This window comes from Mastigoproctus giganteus, chromosome 2 (genome assembly GCF_048544385.1).
Source record: "Mastigoproctus giganteus isolate SK-2022 chromosome 2, ASM4854438v1, whole genome shotgun sequence".
Lineage (NCBI taxonomy): Eukaryota > Metazoa > Arthropoda > Arachnida > Uropygi > Thelyphonidae > Mastigoproctus > Mastigoproctus giganteus.
This window is the reverse complement of record NC_143576.1, coordinates 220599138-220621437: the sequence shown is the minus strand read 5'-3', so window position 1 is coordinate 220621437 and position 22300 is coordinate 220599138. Positions and strand designations below refer to the sequence as shown.

Sequence of the window (22300 nt, the reverse complement as noted above, 5' to 3'; positions counted from 1 at the left end):
ATTTTTTTTTAAAGAGAAGAATTCAGTCCAATGTCAGGAAACTCTACAGATAAATGGGTGAAGGTATTAATTTATTAAAATACATATTTATTATCAAAGATTAAATAGAAATACACAGAATTAATCAGAAACAAATTGTTTAATTTTTTTGCTTTTCTATTCTGCAAATACAAACTAATATACATTATCGAAGCATTATTATTAGTTTTTTTTTACTTACTGACTTTATAAATCAGAACCTCTTCTCAGGATAGAAATAAAGAATACATATGTAAATGACTGTTAGGGAAATTTCTGGATGCAATGAGGAAGGGGCTGATGAAGTTGATGGCATAAAATATGATGAAGATCCGCTGTCTGTTGAAAAAAAAAAAATAAATAAATAAAAATAAAATTATTTTTATTACATGCATTTCAACGGCATTTCAAAAAATTTTACACAAATATTTCATTAAGTGCTGCCATCTCTTATTTGTGTTTCTAAGTAATTTAGACAAGATTTATAAATAGACAGCAATATGGAATTCATTTTAAAATCAGACAAGGATGGGGGGGAACTACATCTAACAGATGTGGTCCCCTCTAACTGTTGTTCGATTTTGGTTTACAAAAGTTATTAATCAGTTCAAACTAGATTTTGAACAAGCTAAGAGTAGAAAACTTGCTTCTTGCCTTAATGGTAGCTGAGCATTCTGGTCTCTTGCCAAAGCTATTGGCCGAAACTTTTGCCGATCTCTGATCCCACCTCTATAAAAACCAGATGGTTCTATTGTCACTTCAGCCAAGGATAAAACTGATCTGCTAGCATCCCATTTTTCTTCAACTCATGTATTAATGATCCTGGTAAAACATCTCCCACCATTTCCAACATGCTCCATTCAATGCCTCCTGTGGTCTTCCGTCAAAAGGATGTCAGAAGGATTTTGACGAAACTTGATGCTCAGAAAGCCTGATGGTATTTCTCCACTTGTTCTCAAAATCTGTGCTCCTGAACTTACTCCTGTTCTTTGCTGCCTTTTTTTCACTTTCTTATTCCAAAAGTGTTTTTCCTTTTGCTTGGAAATTTGCTCATATCCAGCCAGTTCCTAAAAAGTGAGACAAATCCCTCCCATCCAATTATTGTCCCATTGCAATTACTTCTACTCTTTCTAAAGTAATGGAGAAATCAATTAACTGCCAACTCTTAAATTACCTAGAAACCTTCCGTCTGATCAATGATCACCAGTATGGATTCTGTCAGTGTTGATCCACTGGTGATATTCTGGCTTATGTTACCCATTTACAAACAAAATTCAATGGAAAAGTTTGGTGAAACACAAGCAGTTGCTCTTGACATCTCAAAGGCTTTTGATCATGTCAGGCATAAAGGTATTCTAAACAAACTTCCATCTTATGGTTTTCCAACTGTTTTTTGTAATTGGTTATCTAGTTTTCTCTCTGATCGCTCACCGAGGGTGATGGTTCTCTGTCTTCTAACTTCTCCACTAATGCTGGTGTCCCTCAAGGTTCAGTTATTTCCCCCACTCTTTTCCTCTTGTATATTAATGATCTTCCATTGACTGGAAATCCTATCCATAGTTTTGCCAATGATAGCACCTTGCATTCCACTTTCCAGTTTAAGAAACCTTGACCTGCTCAATCAGGTTCAACTTCTCGAATATCAGCTACCAATTCCTTAAATGCTGATCTCCAGGTAATTCTCCAGTGGAGCAAAGACAACTTAGTTGAACTTCAATCCTTCCAAAACTCAGTCTCTCTAAAGCCACTTCCAAAACCTCTCTCAGGCTTCTAGATTCCATTCAGAAGAGGGCAGTTGGGTTAATTAATGACTCATCTCTAATAGAGTCTCTCCACTTGCTGTCTCATAGATGTACTGTTTCTGCTGCATGCCTTTTCTAAAAATACTTCCATGGGTACTGTTCTTCTGAATTGGCTTCTATAATTCTCGCTCTCTCTTTCAAAATAGTTCGAACATGTGCCACCACCAGCCAATATCCATTTACTGTCCAACTTCAAACTCACAGAACCAACTTTTCACTTCCTTCGTTTATTCATTCAATTGCCATTTTCTGGAACAACCTTCCTTCGTACATATTCCCTGAAAATTACAGACTTCAGAAGTTCAAGTCTAATATCAACAAATATCTTCTTTCGTCTTCTCAACCTCCAACCCAAGCACGATACTAAGTACTATAGGTTCTAATACCTCTTGTGTTTGGGGTTTCATAAAAAAAAAAAAAAAAAAAGTATGCATTATATCACCAATTTCCAAAAAACCAGTGTGAATTAAAGATGACTGCTAAAGAACTTGATGTGGAAACTATAAAGATCGGTCGTGTATTCGGGCTACGATGAGCAGCTAGTAGCTTGCGGATGGCAATTGCAGGTTAAGGGAATTATCCCTCATTGTGCAAACATTTTGAATCAGAAGTTAAATATTCTGGATTATTAAATCGAATTTTAAATATGGAATTTCTTAACCATTGAGCACTAATGCTCGCCATCCTGCAGGAGCTCTCTTACCTTTCAGAAGCTTTACAGAATCACCATAGTAAAAGCAGATAAATTAATGATATGAATTATCAAAGCTATTACTAATTTGAAAAATTCAGAAGGAAATTATGAAGCTAAAATTGAGAGCATGTTGAAGTGGAAAGAATTTGAAGGAATCAAAATCTAAAGTAAGAACACATTTAAAAAATTACCTTGTGACAAGTTATTAATGCAATAGAGTAATTTTAAATTAAATAAAGAGAATAATGATGCCATTGAAAGAAATTTTAAACATATGCTACCAGAAAAAGTGGAATATGAAAGAACTTTCATCTCAGTGGTAAGATGGTGTGAACCGAATAAGAAATTTGTTTTCTGATAAAATGTGAAATAAAAATTAAAGATTTTAGAGATTTTGTCAAAAGACAGTTTATCTTTAAAATCGAGTGAAATTCCCTTTTCAATTAAGAAAGCCAGAAATATCTTTGAAACCATTGCAATTAGCAGTGCTGAAGCTGAGCGAGCTTTCAACATAATGAATAATATTGTGTGAACGAATAACATTGGCAATTAGACACATTGCAGATTATGATGACCATACATCTGAATTGAAAACCATTGCTTCAATTTAACCTGGATCATTACGTCAAACCATTCCTCTGTAATCATCGCTCAGCTATTGAGCAAAGCAGAAGATCGACAACAAATATTAATAAAGAAGTAAATTGTATATGGCAATTTTTAGAATAAAATTTTCTTGAATATTTGTGTAATAATTTTTTTTCAAGTAATCTCTGATTTTTGTGTACCTTTTCTACAATAGTTTGTTTTTTTATGTAATGTTTTTTATATTGTGGTATGTTTTGTGATAGTTTTTATGTGATATGGGAACTATTTCTTGTTATTTTTTATCCGCAATATTAAAATTTTATCATGAAAAAAATGTATCCATTATATTTCCCTAGTTGTAAAATAAAAGAATAAAAAGTCGCAAGTCTGCTGAGCATGCACAATAGATGATTTTATGTGAAACATCCTTCGTGTTTTAGATATTTTGATTTGTATATATTGATTACGAAATAAAAGAGCTTTTGTGTTAAATATTTTATTAATCATTCACAAATTTCCATAATTTCTGGAAGACAATATACAATGGATTTATGATAACTAAAGTAAGAGACGTATACTTGCTACTGCAACATATCTAAATGTCTCTGAAAACAGCATCAACTGAGGTACTTGATCTTAGTTGAAATGACATACACAGCTGTTCGGGGCACCTAACAATGGAATGTTAGGTGCTCCGAACAGCTGCAAATGCGAAAATGCGAGACGAAAAAAAAAGAAACAATTGTTGACAAATCTTTGTATTGTTGCAGTCATATGACAAATACTTGCAATCATACTTACTGCAGTAGTAACTGCAGGAAGTATGATTGTGACATTATGTTATTCAAAAATTCTAAAAAGTTAGAACTCGAGATATCATACTGGTCATCAAAAATGCATCGCGCTCTGATCATACTACTAGTGAGTGCTCCACACAGATCAGTGGTGTGAGCGTGGGAAGCGCCTCTGGCAGACGCCACAGATGATGTCACTTCTATGACCGATCAGAATTACTCAGTAGGTACCCGCCACCCAAAAGGATATTTCACATCAAAAAGTTGGCAAAAGTGCGAACTCATTAAAATATTCACAGCGCAACACTGGGTATCACTCATTAAAATAAGTACAGCCACTCCCTGATTAACGTAAGGGTTGCATTCCGCAGAACTCTACGTAAGTCAGAATTTCCCCCATGCTTGTGCAGCACTCATAACTGTGCTCACTGAATTGATTGAATCAAAAAACAATTGTTCGATGAACATATGAATAGAATTATTTATTGTATTTATTCAATTTTTTATCTCATGCACAGGAAAAATTGCAAAAGCATTCATTTTAAAAAATTTCAAAATTATAAAAAAAAAAAAGAGGCGATGGGCATAATGTCAGTAAGGTTTACCTCTCGAGCATTGTTGCCAGAATCGACGTCTTCACCTGATAAGTATGCTGCTGCAGAGGTTGAGGGCTGTGGAGATTTAGAAGGGGTCAGCTGCTCAACCTTACGAAAGAACATATTAATGGATGAATGGATGGTGGCTTTTTACTTTTCATCGTCGAGTTCTTTGTAGCAAGCAAGCATATCATTCACCCCTCCGTTAACTTTTAAGAATCATTCGCTGTCAGGATTCATCTCAAACCTCGCCACTGCCACCTCTTTAGTGATTATTATTATTAGCCATATGGTACAAGGAAGCCTGAGGCTTATGCTGCACCATCCAAAAAAATTTTTATTTGAATTACCCTGAGAGAGAGAGAGAGAGAGAGAGAGAGAGAGAGAGAGAGAGAGAGAGAGAGAGAGAGAGAGAGAGAGAGAGAGAGAGAAAACAAGAGTCAGAAGTAGAAGGGAATCACCAAGAAAGAAAAAAAAATGATGATATCCAGCTCAGGACCCTATGATGAAGCAACTCGGCTCCTCATTTGGTTCACCTTGAACTTCATCAGCATTTTCTTTTCACTATCGCTTCCTGCAAGTCAATAAGTTCTTCATTAGATAATTCATTCTCTTCTTCCTCTATTAACTCTTCCACGTCTTTGGCAACAACCTCCAACTGAAGTAGCTCTGCAACCTTTACAATTTTATCTGTAACTTCTTCACATGATTTGTCTTTTTTGAAGCCTTTTACATGTCGTGGGCATATTTACTTCCATGTGCCATTTAAACAATTTCTGTCCAGGTCTTATTAATGTTTAAGATGGCGTGGAAAATATTGTAAGATTTTCAAAAGTCTCTTAACAAAATTTTTCTCACCATCTACTGCAGACAATGCCTGAGCAAATTGTGCGTAAATAGCATGCTTTTAAATTCAAAATAACACCCTGATCCATAGGTTGGATGAGTGAAGGCAGTAGATGTTGTGTTTGGCAGTAGAAATATGACTCTCTTGTTCGAATTGAAATCATCTAGATGTGTAGGATGTCCAGGAGCATTTCTAATAGAAGCAAAATGAAGCAGCTTTTAAACCAATCCTCAAAGAGAGAGAGATATTGTTATCCATGCTCTCGGGTTCAATCGGAAATGCACAGGTAGGGTGGCTTTATTGATGCCCTTAAATGCACGAGGATTTCCAGAATTACAGATTAATAACACAAGCAGCGTTATTAATCTGTAATCTCCTGCTACAATAGCTCCAAGCAAGAGCGTGGCCCTATCTTTTGATGCCTTGAAACCTGGCATTGTATTTTCCTCTTTGGCAACGTTCAATCAAGCATTTTTTTCCAATACAGAGCAGTCTCATCGATGTTAAAAAAATTTGAAGCATTGAATAGCCGCCTTCATCAATAATTTTTTCCAACACCTCAAAAAAATTTCTCTGCAGCTGCAGAATCGGCATGGCAACTTCGCCACATACTTTAATGATTTGGAAACCAGTGCAATGCTTGAACCTATTAAAACAACCCCAGGGGCTCCTATAATTGGAGAGTATGGGTTTGGCACAACCAGGGTCCTGAGCTGGATATCATCATTCTTCTCTCTCTCTCTCTCTCTCTCTCTCTCTCTCTCTCTCTCTCTCTCTCTCTCTCTCTCTCTGGGTAACTCAGGAATTTTTTTTTTTTTTTTTTTGGCTAGTGCAACAAAAGCCTCAGGCTTCTTTGCACTATATAACTAATGATGATAATAATAATAATAATAATAATAAAAAAACTACCAGTTGCTTGCAACGAACTGGGCTTGGGGTTTGCCATACTTATCCTTAATATCTATCTTCATAAATACTTCTTGCTTTTGCTTGAATGGCCACTGGACTCAGAATCTGATTTTCCATCCATATTATTAATAGCTTTTCCATCTTCGATATAGCACCTGAACACTGTTGATCTTCAGTGCGTTGTTCCTTTGGCATATACTTTTATGCGTGCGCTGTCCCTTAAAATAGTATTCACTGTTGAAGCAGCAAGACCTAATTCTGTGCAATAGTACTTTGTCCTGCTTCATACTTTTTCATGAATAATCTTCATTTCTAAATTAATTTTGTTTCATTTCGTTTCCTAGCACTGCCAGCACTTGCACTTTCCGTTGGTCCCTTTCCTTTCACCATTGTAATAAGTAAATAGGAATGAAGAGAATATTCTGAAAATTTATTTATGTTTTTTATATGATAGAAGATTTGCAAGATTTGCAAGAATATTTGCTGATGCTATCGAGGCAGTGTTAGGTGGGTCGGAAGTATCCCCCCAAGTATCCCCCCGTCTTTGTATCCCCCCAAACTGCTAGCTTGGGGGAATACAAAGACGAATAGATTAACAGTAGCCACTGGAAGAGGTGAAAGAGATTCTTGCACTGCTTCTATTGGAATGAGCAGAAGCCTGAAAAACAAGATTCAGGATATTTCAGAGACTGCTGGAAGTCATTGCGGTACAAGTAAACACATGGGTTGTGTTAGGGTAGCTAAGACTAGAAATAGGTGCATGTATACTTGCGTGTACACCAATGCTAGGAGTTTAGTAAATAAATTTGATGAAAACAATAAATTTGATGAATTTGAGGTATTGCTCAAAACATCAAAGGCAGATATTGTTGGGATATCAGAGACTTGGTGTCACACAGATATAAGGAATGCAGAACTGGAATTTGGGGAGTACAACGTCTACAGAAAGGATAGACCGGATAGGAAGGGAGGAGGGGTTATGCTATTAGTTAAGAAATACATAAAATCCAAGGAAGTGAAGCCAATGGACATCGCAGGACAGTGCAGTGTCGAGTCAGTTTGGTGTGACATAAGCATTGGGAGATCAAAATTGAGAGTAGGAGTGTGCTATAGGCCTAATGACTCTGATGAGTATAATAAGGAACTGTACAGGGAAATAGAGTGGGCCAGTAAATCAGAGAGTCTTATAATGGGGGATTTTAATTTCCCAGATATTGACTGGAATTTGGGGGCTGGTCACTCACACACTAGCAAGGCTTTTGTGGATTTATTGGATGATTGTTTTCTACATCAGCATGTTCGGGAGGCAACTAGAGGGAGGAATACTCTTGATTTGATTATCAGCAGTGACTCTTCATGCATTAAGAATCTGCAGATAAAGGAACCACTAGGTGGCAGTGATCACAGTGTGCTGAAGTGGGATTTACTCAAAGAGGTAACTACCATTAGGGGTAAAGGGAAGGGTTATTGCTTTCATAAAGGCGACTACGATGGACTGAGACAGTATTTAAATTGTATACAGTGGGACCAACTGATGATGTTACCAACAGCAAATGCAAAATGGGAAGCATTCAAAGAACTTATCTTGGAAGCTACTAGGCTTTACATGCCAACTAAGAAATATTGTTCAAGGTTTAGGCCTAAATGGATGTCAGATGAACTGATGAGGCACATGGCAGAGAAGAAACATGCATGGGATACATACAAATTAACACATGACACAGAAGCGTATGATAGATACAAGTTGATCTGTAACCAAGTTACAAAGGAGGTTAGGCAGGCGAAGGCAGAGTACGAGAAATCTTTGGCAAGGGATGCAAAGAAAAACAGCAAAGAGCTCTTCACTTATGTAAACTCTAGAAGGAAGGGGATGAATCAGTTTGGTCCACTTGATATCGATGGGTCAACTGTTGATGATCCTGCTCAGGTAGCTAACAAACTAAATGAATATTTTGCATCGACATTCACACATGAGGAGTTATTTAGCGAGGGGAAAGCCAGGGGTGTATTCAACTCTAGCAGTAAGCTAGAGAATCTTGTAATAACTGAGAGTAAAGTGGAGGAGAAACTGTTGAAGATAAACACAAGAAGGGCACCTGGGGTGGATGGGATCTATCCAGTTATATTAAAGGAGGCAGCAGAGGAAGTAAGTAAACCCTTAGATATAATTATAAGAGCTTCCTTGGACTCAGGGGAGGTACCTGCAGACTGGAGATGTGCAAATGTGACCCCAATTCACAAAGGAGGATCAAAGGCTGACACAAGCAATTATAGACCTGTGAGTTTAACTTCTGTTCCAGGAAAATTAATGGAGGCACTAGTTAAAGAGGCACTGCAGGATCATTTAGACAAGACTTCAGTTATAGCTCAGACACAGCATGGTTTTGTTAAGGGGAAGTCTTGCCTGACCAATCTGATTGGATACTATGATGCGGTCACAAAGGTACTGGATGCAGGGAATAACTTTGATATTATATACTTGGATCTTAGAAAGGCTTTTGATACTGTTGCACATGGAAGACTGCTGCACAAATTGGAACAGTGTGACATTGGAGGCAAATTGCTGCTGTGGATAAAGGGGTGGCTGAGGGGGAGAAGACAGAGAGTGGTAATCAATGGACACTGCTCATCGTGGACTAATGCTATTAGTGGAGTCCCTCAGGGCTCAGTGTTGGGTCCATTATTGTTTTCTGTATTCATAAATGATATTGATGATGGTATATCAAGCTTAATGTCGAAGTTTGCAGATGATACAATGTAGGCAGGGTTGTCAAGGACACTACTGACACTATGCTGCTGCAACAGGATCTGGAAAGGTTGAGCAGATGGGCTGAGAGGTGGCAAATGAAGTTTAACATTGACAAATGTAAAGTACTACACATGGGAAACAGCAACCCCAGAGCAACGTATCAACTCTATGGTACTACACTGACAGTGGTAGAGAATGAAAGGGACCTGGGGGTGGTTGTGCAGGCAGATATGAAGTTCTCTGAGCAGTGCAGACGGGCTGCAAGAGTAGCTCATGGTGTATTGTCAATGATATATAGGAATTTTTCTAGCAGGGATAAGGAGGTGATTATTCCCTTGTATAAGGCAATGGTCAGGCCACACCTAGAGTACTGTATACAGGCCTGGAGGCCTCATTTCAAGAAGGATGTAGAGCTGCTGGAACGAGTACAGAGAAGGGCAACAAGATTAGTGAATGGAACAAAGGGGTGCTCTTACGAAGAAAGGCTTAAATTTTGCAAATTACAGTGTCTGGAGACTAGGCACCAGTGAGGTGATCTGATAGAGGTGTATAAAGCCTTGAATGGTTTGAGCATGCTCAATGCTGATGAGATTCTTCCTCTTGCTCAGAATAATCACCTGAGAGGGCATAAATTCAAATTGAGGAAAGACAGATGTAGGATAGACGTGCGGAAATTTGCCTTTATCCAGCGAGTGGTTGGTTGGTGGAACAGACTTCCATCCCTTGTCGTGGAAGTTGATAGCCTAAATAAGTTTAAGGCTCAGCTGGACAGGTATTTTGAACGAACAGAGGGGTGATGTCGAAGTGGTTTTTTTTTTTTTTTTGGCTGATGCTGCATAAGCTTGCTTTCTTGCATCAAATGCCTCTACTAATGCTAATGCTAATTTCAGTGAAGGGGAATTCATTTCATCATAATACTGTAACGTAAAAACCCACAGAATTCAAGTTATTGGGATTATCGAAAATGCCATAAGATCAAGCTTACTACCGTTTATAATTAATTGCGCTAACAGAAAAGCCCAATAAACTGGAAATTGCAAATTGTTTTTACTGTTTCATGGTAGTGACCTCCAGAAACGTACTTTAGAAAAATATCACCAAGGCATTCAAGATTGAGTCTTATAACGGGAACATATGATAGCGATGAAAGTGTAGTGCAATTTCCATTATCAATATGACCTTTTAGAGAGATAAATAGCTTAGTAATATAACGAAATTTTCAACTTCCAAGGCTTAGAAAAAAATTACAAAAAGAAAAAAAATAAATAAATATGTTATTGGGTTCATATTATGATATTTTAATACCTCCAATTATCCCTACAGATGCAAAATACATTTCCATATTTTTTTCAGTTCGCACCAGCTGGCAAAAACTTACAAAGTCAAATTTGCGTAAGTTGAGTATTATGTAAGTTGGAAAGTTCCTGTATTTGTATTAAGAGGAAAAGTCAAGAATATTCACATACTAAGGCTATGTTATAAATGATATATATTTTTATTTCATATTTAATACAAAAATTGAATAAACTAAATAACAAATATTAAACAAACTATAAAATACTTGATCAACATGGTGATTTAATTGTAATCAATAACAACTAAATGCAATAAATCGGGAGAACTTGAACAAATATTTAACAAAATAATTGACTTAATGTGACACTTCAGCTTGTTTGTCAGTAATTAGTTACTTAATTTCATGTATAAATAGACAAATGTATAAAGTTGTCCATATTGTGTTTACACTTAGACATCTAGTTAATATTCGTTTAGGGTAGAGCCACAAGTTTAGTTGACATTACTAATTAATAATTACAGCTGAATTTGAAATGTCTATGCTTACACTTTAAACACAAACTACGTGGTAATACATTTTGAAAGCAGTAGTAAGTCATAAAACGTGGTTTCAGATTGCCATGTTTACATCACTAATGCAATCTCATGATGTTCTACTAGTATAAATTATAATCACTTTCTTTTTAGTTTTCTTCTGCTTTCATATTGTAAATTTATTGATTTCTGAATTTGTTTATAATGAATAATTATAGGAAAAAAGATCACGACACAGTGACTGATAATTTGAATTTCAGTGAATTATTTATTACTGATGTATTAATTTTCAAACAGAGCCTGTGCCTTTTTTCCATCTAGTAATTCACATCAATATGTCCCTCATTCAAATCATACAACTGATCTAATATTGAAATGCAAATACCACAATGCATTTATCAACATTTAATATGCTACAATTAAATAAATCCTACAATAACTTAAACAATTACAGTGTATATTTTTCCATTTTACTCACAAAAATGTTAAGGTTGATATTCCAAGTTAGACAAATTTTAATGTATACTTGGAGAGTAAGGCAAGTAAAAGTATATTTGCTTCAAAAGAGAGCAGGAAAAATCTTAAGAACATTGAAATGAATAAATTAGCCCATAACTCTCTGCACATTGGAAATTTGATTTTTCAGCTGGGGATATTATTCACTAAATCACTAGATGAACTCTGCAATTAAGATTTTGTTATGATCTGAAATTTAAAACTAACTTACCAACTTTAAACTCCCATGAAGGAGAAGACATTTTGCCATCTCCACCAAGACTAAATGCAAGAACACGCAACTTGTAAGCTTTTCCTGGTGCCAATCCAGATACTACAGCTTCCAAGTCTTTACCATCTAAATATCTCACTACTTCTTTGGCAGTTGCTAGATCCTGGTCAGCTTCCCAGTAACGCACCTACATTTTAAAATATTATATTGAAACATGAGTCAATTATAATTTTTTTTATGAATCTTACTATTTCAGTGCTCACTGAAGTCATAAATGAGATTAAAGTTATTAATGATATTACATGTTACACTGGATATATGAAATCTTAACACAGCATAATCTCAGGATGCAATCAATAAGGCCCCTACAATTGTAACAAATTAACCAGTGTGACGAATTAAGCAAGTGACAAATTACCAATATTATACTGTATGCTGATATTGTGGTAAGTCTTAATTTAGATAGAGATTTAACCATAATAAAAATCTCCACCAACTCACTCAAATTAAGAGCAATTGTAATGCAGTAATAAGAAAACAATAATTATTGTTTTCTTATTACTGTAGTTATAATTAAAGAATTTTACAAATACAGAGAGCTGTTAATTTATATCAATTATGCTCGCCAGTTATTCCAACAAACAGCTGTGGCAACCATGAGTAGTGGTTGCCTTATGTGAGGGATATTTTATAAATTCTGAAACTGCACTTGTATTTGGAAGTTATTTCAAGTTTCCTTTTCAAAATAGCAGCCCAGAGTAATACACTTCTTGCAACATTTCCACTTTCAACATTGTGCAACAAGCTGTTTTTATATGCTCTTCAATGTAGAGCAGAGGCTGCATAAGTTTAAGCCTTGTTGCTGTCACTAGTGGAAAAACAGATCAGGCCCAAACAGAATGACAAAAAATAGAACACAGAAAAGTGTACTATTACTAATTAATTAAAATTAACATTTTTCAGTTAAAATAGAATTTTCTCATATACTTAAATTGATTGTTTACAACAAGGCATAAGTTACTTAAACTTATGCCTTGTTATAGTTGAGAGTAAACTATAATTATAGTTCTGGCTATTTTCTATGGAAGTTGTGTTGCATATAATATAATTTAAATTTAATCGAAACTTATGTTTTGACGACAGTAAATATGGGAAAAAGGTTTCTGCTTGCATCTGAAATTGAAACATCACGAAAACTGAGGTTAGACAATGTCAGTACCTGCTTTGTTTATTACAATTATTAGTCATTAGTGGGAATGCAATCAGAGAAGTTTACACACAACTATGGTGTTAAATTTTATCCTGGTTCTCATGACTGAGAATCATATACTGTTGCAACTATTAGGTGTATGAACCAACTTCAGGTCAAACAAAGTGAGAAAAGATGAAATAATTACATTTCATACTTGGACTCTTCATTTTATTTTTAATTGTTTTACTATGTCATGCTTTTTACATATTTTATGGAGACAATTTAATGTCTCCCTAAAATTAAGTTAAAAGTAATAGTCTGAGCTAACATGAGAATCTGAAAACTTTTTTAAGTTTATTATTAGTAGTTTTAATAGTAACTACTGTGTGCTTGTGATGTAAGGGCAATACTAATAATCCTTGAGAATAATCTTTTGGAGAATATTCTCTACTCACATCCTATTTAATACATAACAATTAGTGCATTAAAAGTAAATTCAAAGTAAGAAGCTGCACAAATTATAATTATTAATTACAAACTGTAAATTGCATTGGTTTGCATACCTTGTAACCAGCTATGGTTTCTTCTTCAGTAGATGGCAAAACACCTCTCCATGATACTAAAACACTAGTAGGATTGATTGCCTTTATTATGACACTAGTTGGAGCCCTGAGAGGAGCTGGAATAAAATGTGTTTTACAGATAAATACAGTCTCTCACCAAAAGGTTGGATAGCAGTTATCGAGAAATTATAGGAATTTCAATATTTATCATTATTTCTTAAATGAAGTAATGACAACTTAACACATGATGTAATTTAAAAGATATATTACTTTATAATTTGTTACAAAACTAGCACTCAATATATAATGGGGATTCAAAAAAGATTTGCATTCACCCAGAAGTAGAAGGTTGAAACAAACACCATGTGTTATGCTTTTTCAACATAGTCACCAGACAAAATGACACATTTTTACCACTTCTAAATACACTTCTACAGACCAGTTTTGTAAAAGTCCTCTGGCTGTCTTTCAAACAATGACTCGGCAGCAGAAACCACCTCATCATCGGAAGCGAAGTGTTTTCCATGAAAAATGGATTTCAGGGCAGGAAAGAGGAAGAAATCTGAGGATGCAAGGTCAGGGGGAATAAGCAGGATGCAAAGAATGCACAGGAGTGTTATTGTGGAGCCTTTTGACAGCTTTCCCCTTCTTTTTTCTTTTATAGCAGTGCATAGCTTTATGAGGAGATTGGAATAATATTTTGCTTCACAGTACAGCCCTTTTGCAGGTAATCTGTTAGTATTACACCATGCTGATCCCAAAAAACCAACAGCATCATCTTGCCAGCACTTGGTTGCACCTTTGCTTTTTTGGGGAGCAGTGATTCTGCATACTTCCATTGCATTAACTTTTAGTTTCGTGATGGATCATCCATGGTGACTACCCGTGAAGAAAGCTTCTCTTGCTTTTCCTGGCACATTGACAACATTTCATGTACACATTGTGCCCTTTCCTTCTAGTAAGGGGTCAGAATTCTGGGAACCATCTAGGAGGCACTTTGCTCATATGCAACTGTTGATGGATGATGTTCTCCACAGATCCTACACTAATTTGGAGCTCTGCAACTAGTTCACTGACACCAAAATTGGTGAAAGAAAAGAAGGGGCCTATCTTACCAAGAAAGTTCTACAAATTGCAGTCTGGAGACGAGGCACCTGAGAAAGTGATCTGATTGAGGTGTATAAGGCCTTGAATGGTTTGAGCAAGCTCAATGCTGATGGGATTCTTCCTCTTGCTCAGATTCTGCACATGAAGGGAGGGGCATAAATTCAAATTGAGGAAAGACAATTGAAGAATAGATGTGCAGAAATTTGCCTTCAGCCGGCGGGTAGTTGATTGGTGGAACAAACTTCCATCTGTTGTTGTGGAAGTTGATAGCTTAAATAAATTCAAGGAGGAACCACACAAACATTTAGAGGGAATGGATATGTGAATTTTTTTTTTTTTTTTTTTTGGCTGATGCTACATAACAGCATCAGCTATTATGTAGCAAAAATTAGTATTAAACAGAAAACATAAGTTTGCTTTCTTGCATCACATGCCTTTACTACTACCACCTCAATTTTTACAACACTCTCTTTCATTACAGCAGTCGCTGGGCATACTGGGATTTCTTCATCCTGCACTGAAGTTCTACATTTGAATCATTTATACCAATGTGCAACAACAATATAATCTGGACAGTCTTCTCAATAAACAGTGATGATTTCTTTTTGGATTGTTTTGGGTGTTTTCCCTTGTAAAAAGAGGAACTAATATGTATTCCACTTTATCCACTGTGACACTTCATTCAGTGCTGCAAAAAAAAAAATAAATAAATTGAATTGTCAGATTCTAAGGTATCAAACGAAAAAAAAAAAAAAAAAATCATCTTTCTATCACAACTATTTCCAGGTGAATACAAAACCCCTTCAATGTCAAAGTTTTACAGAAGTAAAATGGCAGTTTCATTGAACACAATTCAGTGGTAGAGAATGAAAGGGACTTGGGGGTGGTTGTGCAGGCAGATATGAAGTTCTCTGAGCAGTGCAGACGGGCTGCAAGAGAGTAGCTCATGGAGTATTGTCAATGATATACAGGAATTTTTCCAGCAGGGATAAGGAGGTGATTATTCCATTGTATAAGGCAATGGTCAGGCCACACCTAGAGTACTGTATACAGGTCTGGAGGCCTCATTTCAAGAAGGATGTAGAGCTACTGGAACGAGTACAGAGAAGAGCAACAAGATTAGTGAATGGAACAAAGGGGTGCTCTTACGAAGAAAGGCTTAAGTTTTGCAAATTACAGTGTCTGTAGACTAGGCACCAGCGAGGTGATCTGATAGAGGTGTATAAAGCCTTGAATGGTTTAAGCATGCTCAATGCTGATAGGATTCTTCCTCTAGCTCAGAAAAATCACCTGAGAGGGCATAAATTCAAATTGAGGAAAGACAGATGTAGGATAGACGTGCGGAAATTTGCCTTTAGCCAGCGGGTGGTTGGTTGGTGGAACAGACTTCCATCCCTTGTGGTGGAGGTTGATAGCCTAAATAAGTTTAAGGCTCAGCTGGACAGGTATTTTAAACGAACAGAGGGGTGAAGTGGAAGTGGGTTTTTTTTTTTTTCTTTTTGGCTGATGCTGCATAAGCTTGCTTTCTTGCATCAAATGCCTCTACTAATGCTAATGCTAAACCTGGTTTGATCTATGGATATCAAAAATGTATTAATTCACTAATAACTGTTTTGTACTCAGAAATAAACTGCAATATGTGATTTGTGCTGCCTCCAGCAATTAGTGTTGTTAAAAGCACACCAGAAAGATAAAAATATCTATTAAAAAAATGCTAATATGAATGTATTCTGTCCATGTGGTTTTTGACCTCTGGCCTGATTCACTGACCTATTAAAATTGGAGATGACTGCCCATACAAAAATTATAAAGTATCCTTCTCATCAGTGGCATACCAACGACAGTGAATATTTACCAGTCTTTTATACCAAAGGTCAACAAGTCTGAAATCAAATTCAATGATTCTGAAAGTATTAAAATGTATTAAAACATTTAAATACTAGAACTACAAAAATAGATCATTAATATAACAGAACCTGATATCAGGAAAGTATATTTTTAATTGTTTATTCTTTTGATTAAAAAGAATAAGCAATTTCAAGGCTACATTAAAAAATTTTAGTTTATATTACAAGTTAAAATACAAGAACCAGAAGAGAAAATTTGGTGATAGTTAAAAAAAAAAAATGATATCAACATGTTATCATAAAAATTCATATACCAGCTTTGTATGTCCTCGCAAGGAAAGGTTCGCTCTCAACTCCGCTTCCAGCATCATTGTATGCCATCACAGCAACATAATATTCAGTATTTGGCTGCAATCCCACTATAAGACCCCAAGGTTGAATACCCCGAACAAGCAAGATGAGAGAATCAGTACGTGGATTATCTCCATTGCGCCAATATTTAATCTATGGAGTACATTCATAAAATAATTACTATTAATTTATAACATTACTGCATTGTTAATTTTAATAAAATTGTAGGTATGCATCAATGAATTAATAATGTCATGAATTGATAATACTAAAAACAATGGATGAAGAGGAGAGAATGTTACCTGCAGAAATTTTATGGCACACAAGATACTGAGTGTCAGTAAAATGGAGGAAGAGGCAGATACATTTTCATCAGTTTTATTTTTTTTTATATGAAAACCCCAAATGTGAGAGGTATTAGAACCTATAGTACTTAGTACCGTGCTTGGGTTGGAGGTTGAGAAGACGAAAGAAGATATTTGTCGACATTAAACTTGAACTTCTGCAGACTAATTTTCAGGAAATACATATGAAGGAAGGTTGTTCAAGAAAACGGCTGTTGAATGAATAAACAAGGAAGATGAAAAGTTGGTTCTGTGAGTCTGAAGTTGCACAGTAAATGGATGTTGGCAGGTGGTTGCATGTGTTCGAACTGTTTTGAAAGAGAGAGCGGGAATTATAGAAGCCAATTCGGAAGAACAGTGCCCATGGAAGTATCTGTAGAAGAGGCATGCAGCAGAAACAGTACGTCTATGAGAAAGCGAGTGGAGAGACTCTGTTAGAGATGAATCATTAATTAACCTAACTGTCCTCTTCTGAATGGAATCAAGAAGCCTGAGAGAGGTTTTGGGGGCACCATCCCCAGATGTGGGAACAGTATTCCATGGTAGGGCAGATTTGTGATTTGTACAGAATGAACAGCTGTTTGGAAGATAAGTAACGCCGAGAGCAAAAGAGAAAACAAAGTTTTTTAGATGCAGAAGAAACAATATTTGTAATGTGCTTGTGCCAAGAGAGATTAGAAGTCAGGGTAATCCCCAAAAGAGATATATCATCTTGCCTAGAAATCAAAGTGTCACCAAAGATAAGCATAGGAGCAGAAAAATTCTTTTTGCGAGATCTAAGACATGATCAAGACAAAAGGATTGAAATCAACTAAGTTGTCTTTATCCTACTGGAGATCAGCATTTCAGGAATTGGTAGCGGATATTCGAGAAGTTGAAGCTGATTGAGCAGGGCAAGGTTTTTCAAAATGGAAAGTGGAATGCAATGTGCTATCATCAGCAAAACTATGGATAGGATATCCAGTCAATGGAAGAAGGGCATTAATATACAAGAGAAAAAGAGTGAGGGGAAAGAACTGAATCTTGGGGGACACAAGCATTAGTGGAGAAGTTAGAAGACAGAGAACCATCTACCATCACCCTCAGTAAGCGATCAGAGAGAAAACTGGATAACCAATTACAAAAAACAGTTGGGAAACCATAAGATGGAAGCTTGTTTAGAAGACCTTTATGCCTGACATGATCAAAAGCCTTTGAGATGTCAAGAGCAACTGCTTGTGTTTCACCAAACTTTTCCATTGAATTTTGTTTGTAAACGTTAACATAATCCAGAACATCACCAATGGATCGACACTGACGGAATCCATACTGGTGATTGTTGATCAGACGGAAGGTTTCTAGATAGTTTAAGAGTTGGCGGTTAATTGATTTCTTCATTACTTTAGAAAGAGTAGAATTAATTGCAATGGGACGATAATTGGATGGGGGGGATTGTCACCATTTAAGGAACTGGCTGAATATGAGCAAATTTCCAAGCAGAAGGAAAAACACCTTTGAAATAAGAAAGTGAAAAAAGGCAGCAAAGAACAGGAGTAAGTTCAGGAGCACAGGTTTTGAGAACAAGTGGAGAAATACCATCAGGACCTTGAGCTTTCTTAAGATTCGTCAAAATCCTTCTGACATCCTTTTGATGGAAGACCACAGGAGACATTGAATGGAGCATGTTGAGAATGGTGGGAGGTGTTTTACCAAGATCATTAATATATGAGGTGAAGAAAAATGGGATGCTAGCAGGTCAGCTTTATCCTTGGCTGAAGTGACAATAGAACCATCTGGTTTTGACAGAGGTGGGATCAGAGATGGGCAAAAGTTGCAGCCAATAGCTTTAGCAAGAGACCAGAATGCTCAGCTACCATTAGGGCAAGAAGCAAGTTTTCTACTCTTAGCCTGTTCAAAATCTAGTTTGGACTGATTAATGACTGCTTTACAATTGTTGCGAGCTTTGGCGTAGGCAGAAAATTAAACTGAAGAATTAGAAACAAGCCAATTACGATATGCAATGTTCTTCTCTTGAAAAGCTTTTTATTGGAAAACCAAGGTTTTGAAAAAGGACAAGGTGTTAAAGTGGAGTGTGGAATAAAGGGTTCCATTCCTACAAGAATAATTTCACTGACACGATCTGAGCAAACGTTGACATCAGAAGTTTTAAAACAGTAATCTGACCAAGGAAAAGAAGAAAAGAAATCTTGCAGGTCACCCCATTTTGCATTCTTTTAATGCCAAACAATACGAGGTTGGGAATAGCCATGAGATAAAGGCTCCATTGGAGAAGAGACAATCACCAAGTTGTGATCTGAGGTGCCTAAAGGACCTCTCACATCGACTGTGTACTTAGAAGGGTTGTTTGTGAGAAAAAGATTAAGCATGTTGGCTGTATGGTTAGGATTGTCTGGTATTCTTGTAGGTAAATGAACAATCTGTGCAAGGTCATTAGAAATTGCAAAAGCCTCTGTATCTCAACCAGCTGGGTGGGTGTGACTAGAAAACAGAAGCCAGCTGGAGTTGTGAACATTAAAATTACCAAGAAAAATTACATCACTGTTAGGAAAGTTGGAGTGGAGAAAGCCAAGTAGCAAAGAGAGGAAGTCAAAGAGCTCCAAGTGATTAGTGAAGTTGGGAGAATGGTAGAGACAACAAATGAATTCGAAAGAATGAGGTAGACAGATTTTAAGCCGCAGGAGATCAAAAAGAGGACATTCCAAATTACCAAGTCAAACAGGGAATATAAGGACTGACAAATGCACAAGTACCAACTATGAGATGAAAGGAATCATACAGCGAATAATTAGGCAACTGAGATGAGCAGTGGTTGAATCAACCGATAACTGAGATTCTGTCAGAAAAAGTACATGGAGTTTGGTAGACTGCAAGTGGAAATGGACATCATTGTGATTAGAACTGAGACCATGTATATTTGTGAAATGGACTTGGAAGTTTTGGGAGGTTTAGATCTTTTCGCAGATTCATAGATAAGCTTACTCGATTAGTTTGACAATTCATGGTGTATTCAATAGTAAGGAAAAAGTGGGGGGACATGCTGTATGAAGTAATGAAATTTTTGAATATGGCCTACACTTGGTGAGATTATACCCAATCACCCCGCTACACTCTTAGAACCAACTTTATGTATTGATGACACACTGGTACTTTTCCAAACCAATGGAATGGAATGGAATGTCTCTCGAGTCCAGTGATGCTCTCAAAATTAGCCTTAACATGGTGGTAACTTATTCCAGTAATTTCTAGAATCATTTATAATTGAAAATTTTGTCCTCATTCATTTTATTTTTGCCTCTCAGAGTCTTAAAGTTTTCTCAATCAAGTCTCCTCTCAAGTCCCTAGTTTCCAAGCTGTGCAAGCCACACATTTGAAGTCTTTCCTCATATTAATGCCCTTTTGCCGCTCTTGGTGGACTAATGTTATTAGTGGAGTCCCACAGGGTTCGGTGTTGGGGCCCACTGTTGTTTTATATATTTATAAATGATATTGATGAAGGTATATCAGGCTTAGTATCGAAGTTAGTATCTTTGCCTTTAGCCAGCGGGCGGTTGGTTGGTGAAACAGACTTCCATCCCTTGTCGTGGAAGTTGATAGCCTAAATAAGTTTAAGGCTCAGCTGGACAGGTATTTCGAACGAACAGAGGGGTGGAGTGGAAGGGGTTTTTTTTTTTTTTTTTTTTTGACTGATGCTGCATAAGCTTGTTTTCTTGCATCAAATGCCTCTACTAATGCTAATGTTTGCAGATGATACAAAGGTTGGCAGGGTTGTTAATGACAGTAATGGCAGTGTGTTACTGCAACAGCATCTTGAAAATTTGGGCAGATGGGCTGAGAAGTGGCAACTGAAGTTTAACATTGAAAAATGGAAAGTACTGCATATGGGTAGAAAGAACTCCAGAGAAACGTACCAACTGTGTGGTACTACACTTAAGGAGTAGAAAATGAAAAAGACATGGGAGTAATTGTGCAGTCAGATATGAAGTTTTCTGAGCAATCAGACAGGCTGCCAGGGCAGGTCATGGGGTGTTGTCAATGATATACAGGAATTTTGTTAGCAGGAAAAAGGAGGTGATTGTCCCTCTGTATAAGGCAATGGTCAGGCCACGCCTTGAGTACTGCGTAAAGGTCTGGAGGCCTCATTTTAGGAAGGATGTAGATTTGCTTGAGCGTGTACAGAGAAGGGCAACAAGATTGGTGAGGAGAATGTAGGGAACCTCTTACCATGAGAGGCTTAAGTTCTGCAAATTGCAGTGGCTGGAGACTAGGCACCTGCACGGTGATCTGATTGAGGTGTATAAGGCCTTGAATGGGTTGGGAATGCTGAATTCTGATGGGATTCTTCCACTTGTTCAGATTACGAACCTAAGGGGGCATAAATTGAAATTGAGAAAGGACAGAGGTAGAATAGATGTGCAGAAATTTGTCTTTAGCAGGCGAGTGATTAATTGCTGGAACAAACTTCCATCTGTCATTGTGGAAGTTGATAGTTTACATAAATTTAAGGAGGAACTGGACAAATATTTAGAAGGGATTGTTTTGTAAATTTTTTTTTCTTTGGCTGATGCTACATAAGCTCATACGCATGCTTTCTTGCATCACATGCCACCACTACTACAACTACTACTATTTCCCTACAGAATTTCTCGTGTGTATGAAGATGCAAAATACTTGTTCTGTTTGTTAGCTACCTGAGCAAGATCATCAACAGTTGAACCATCGATCTCAAGTGGACCAATCTGATTCAGCCCTTTGCTTCTAGAGTTTATCTAAGTAAAGAAGTCTCTGCTGTTTTTCTTTGCATCCTTTGCCAAAGATGTCTTGTAATCTGCCTTCACTTTCCTAACCTCCTTTTTGACTTGATCACAGACTAACATCTATCTACCACAGGCTTCTTTGTCGTCTGATAATTTATATGGATCACATGTATTTTCTTCTCTGTTATGAGTCTCATTAGTTCATCTGACATCCAATTAGGCCTAAACTCTGAAAAATATTTCTTAGTTGGTATGAAAAGCCTAGTAGCCTCCAAGATTAATTCTTTGAATGCTTCCAATTTAGAATTTGCAGTTTGTAACATCATCAGTTGGTCCCACCATATAGAATTTAAATAGTCTCCGATTTCCGTAGTTGCCTTTACAAAAGCAAAAACTCTTCCCTTTACCCCTGATGGTAGGTACATCTTTCAGTAAATCCCACATCAGCACACTGTGATCAATGCCACCTAGTGGTTCCTTTATCTGCAGACTCTTAATGCATGAAGAATCACTACTGATAATCAGATCAAGAGTATTACTCCTTCTGGTTGCCTCTCGAATATGCTGCTGTAGAAAACAATCATGTAA

At 36.7% G+C, this 22300-nt stretch overlaps 1 protein-coding gene across 1 annotated transcript in view; it reads right to left on the bottom strand.

The window, feature by feature from the left end:
- Positions 1-232: 232 nt before the first annotated feature.
- The window catches only part of Cont (Contactin), a 268473-nt gene continuing 246405 nt past the window's right edge, over positions 233-22300 (bottom strand). Inside the window, exons 20-23 of the mRNA XM_090390177.1 lie at positions 16578-16767; positions 13310-13425; positions 11555-11741; positions 233-357 (exon numbers count right to left, since the gene is read on the bottom strand). Of these exons, the coding sequence (XP_090246303.1) occupies positions 233-357; positions 11555-11741; positions 13310-13425; positions 16578-16767 (618 nt within the window). The remainder of the gene's footprint in view (positions 358-11554; positions 11742-13309; positions 13426-16577; positions 16768-22300) is intronic.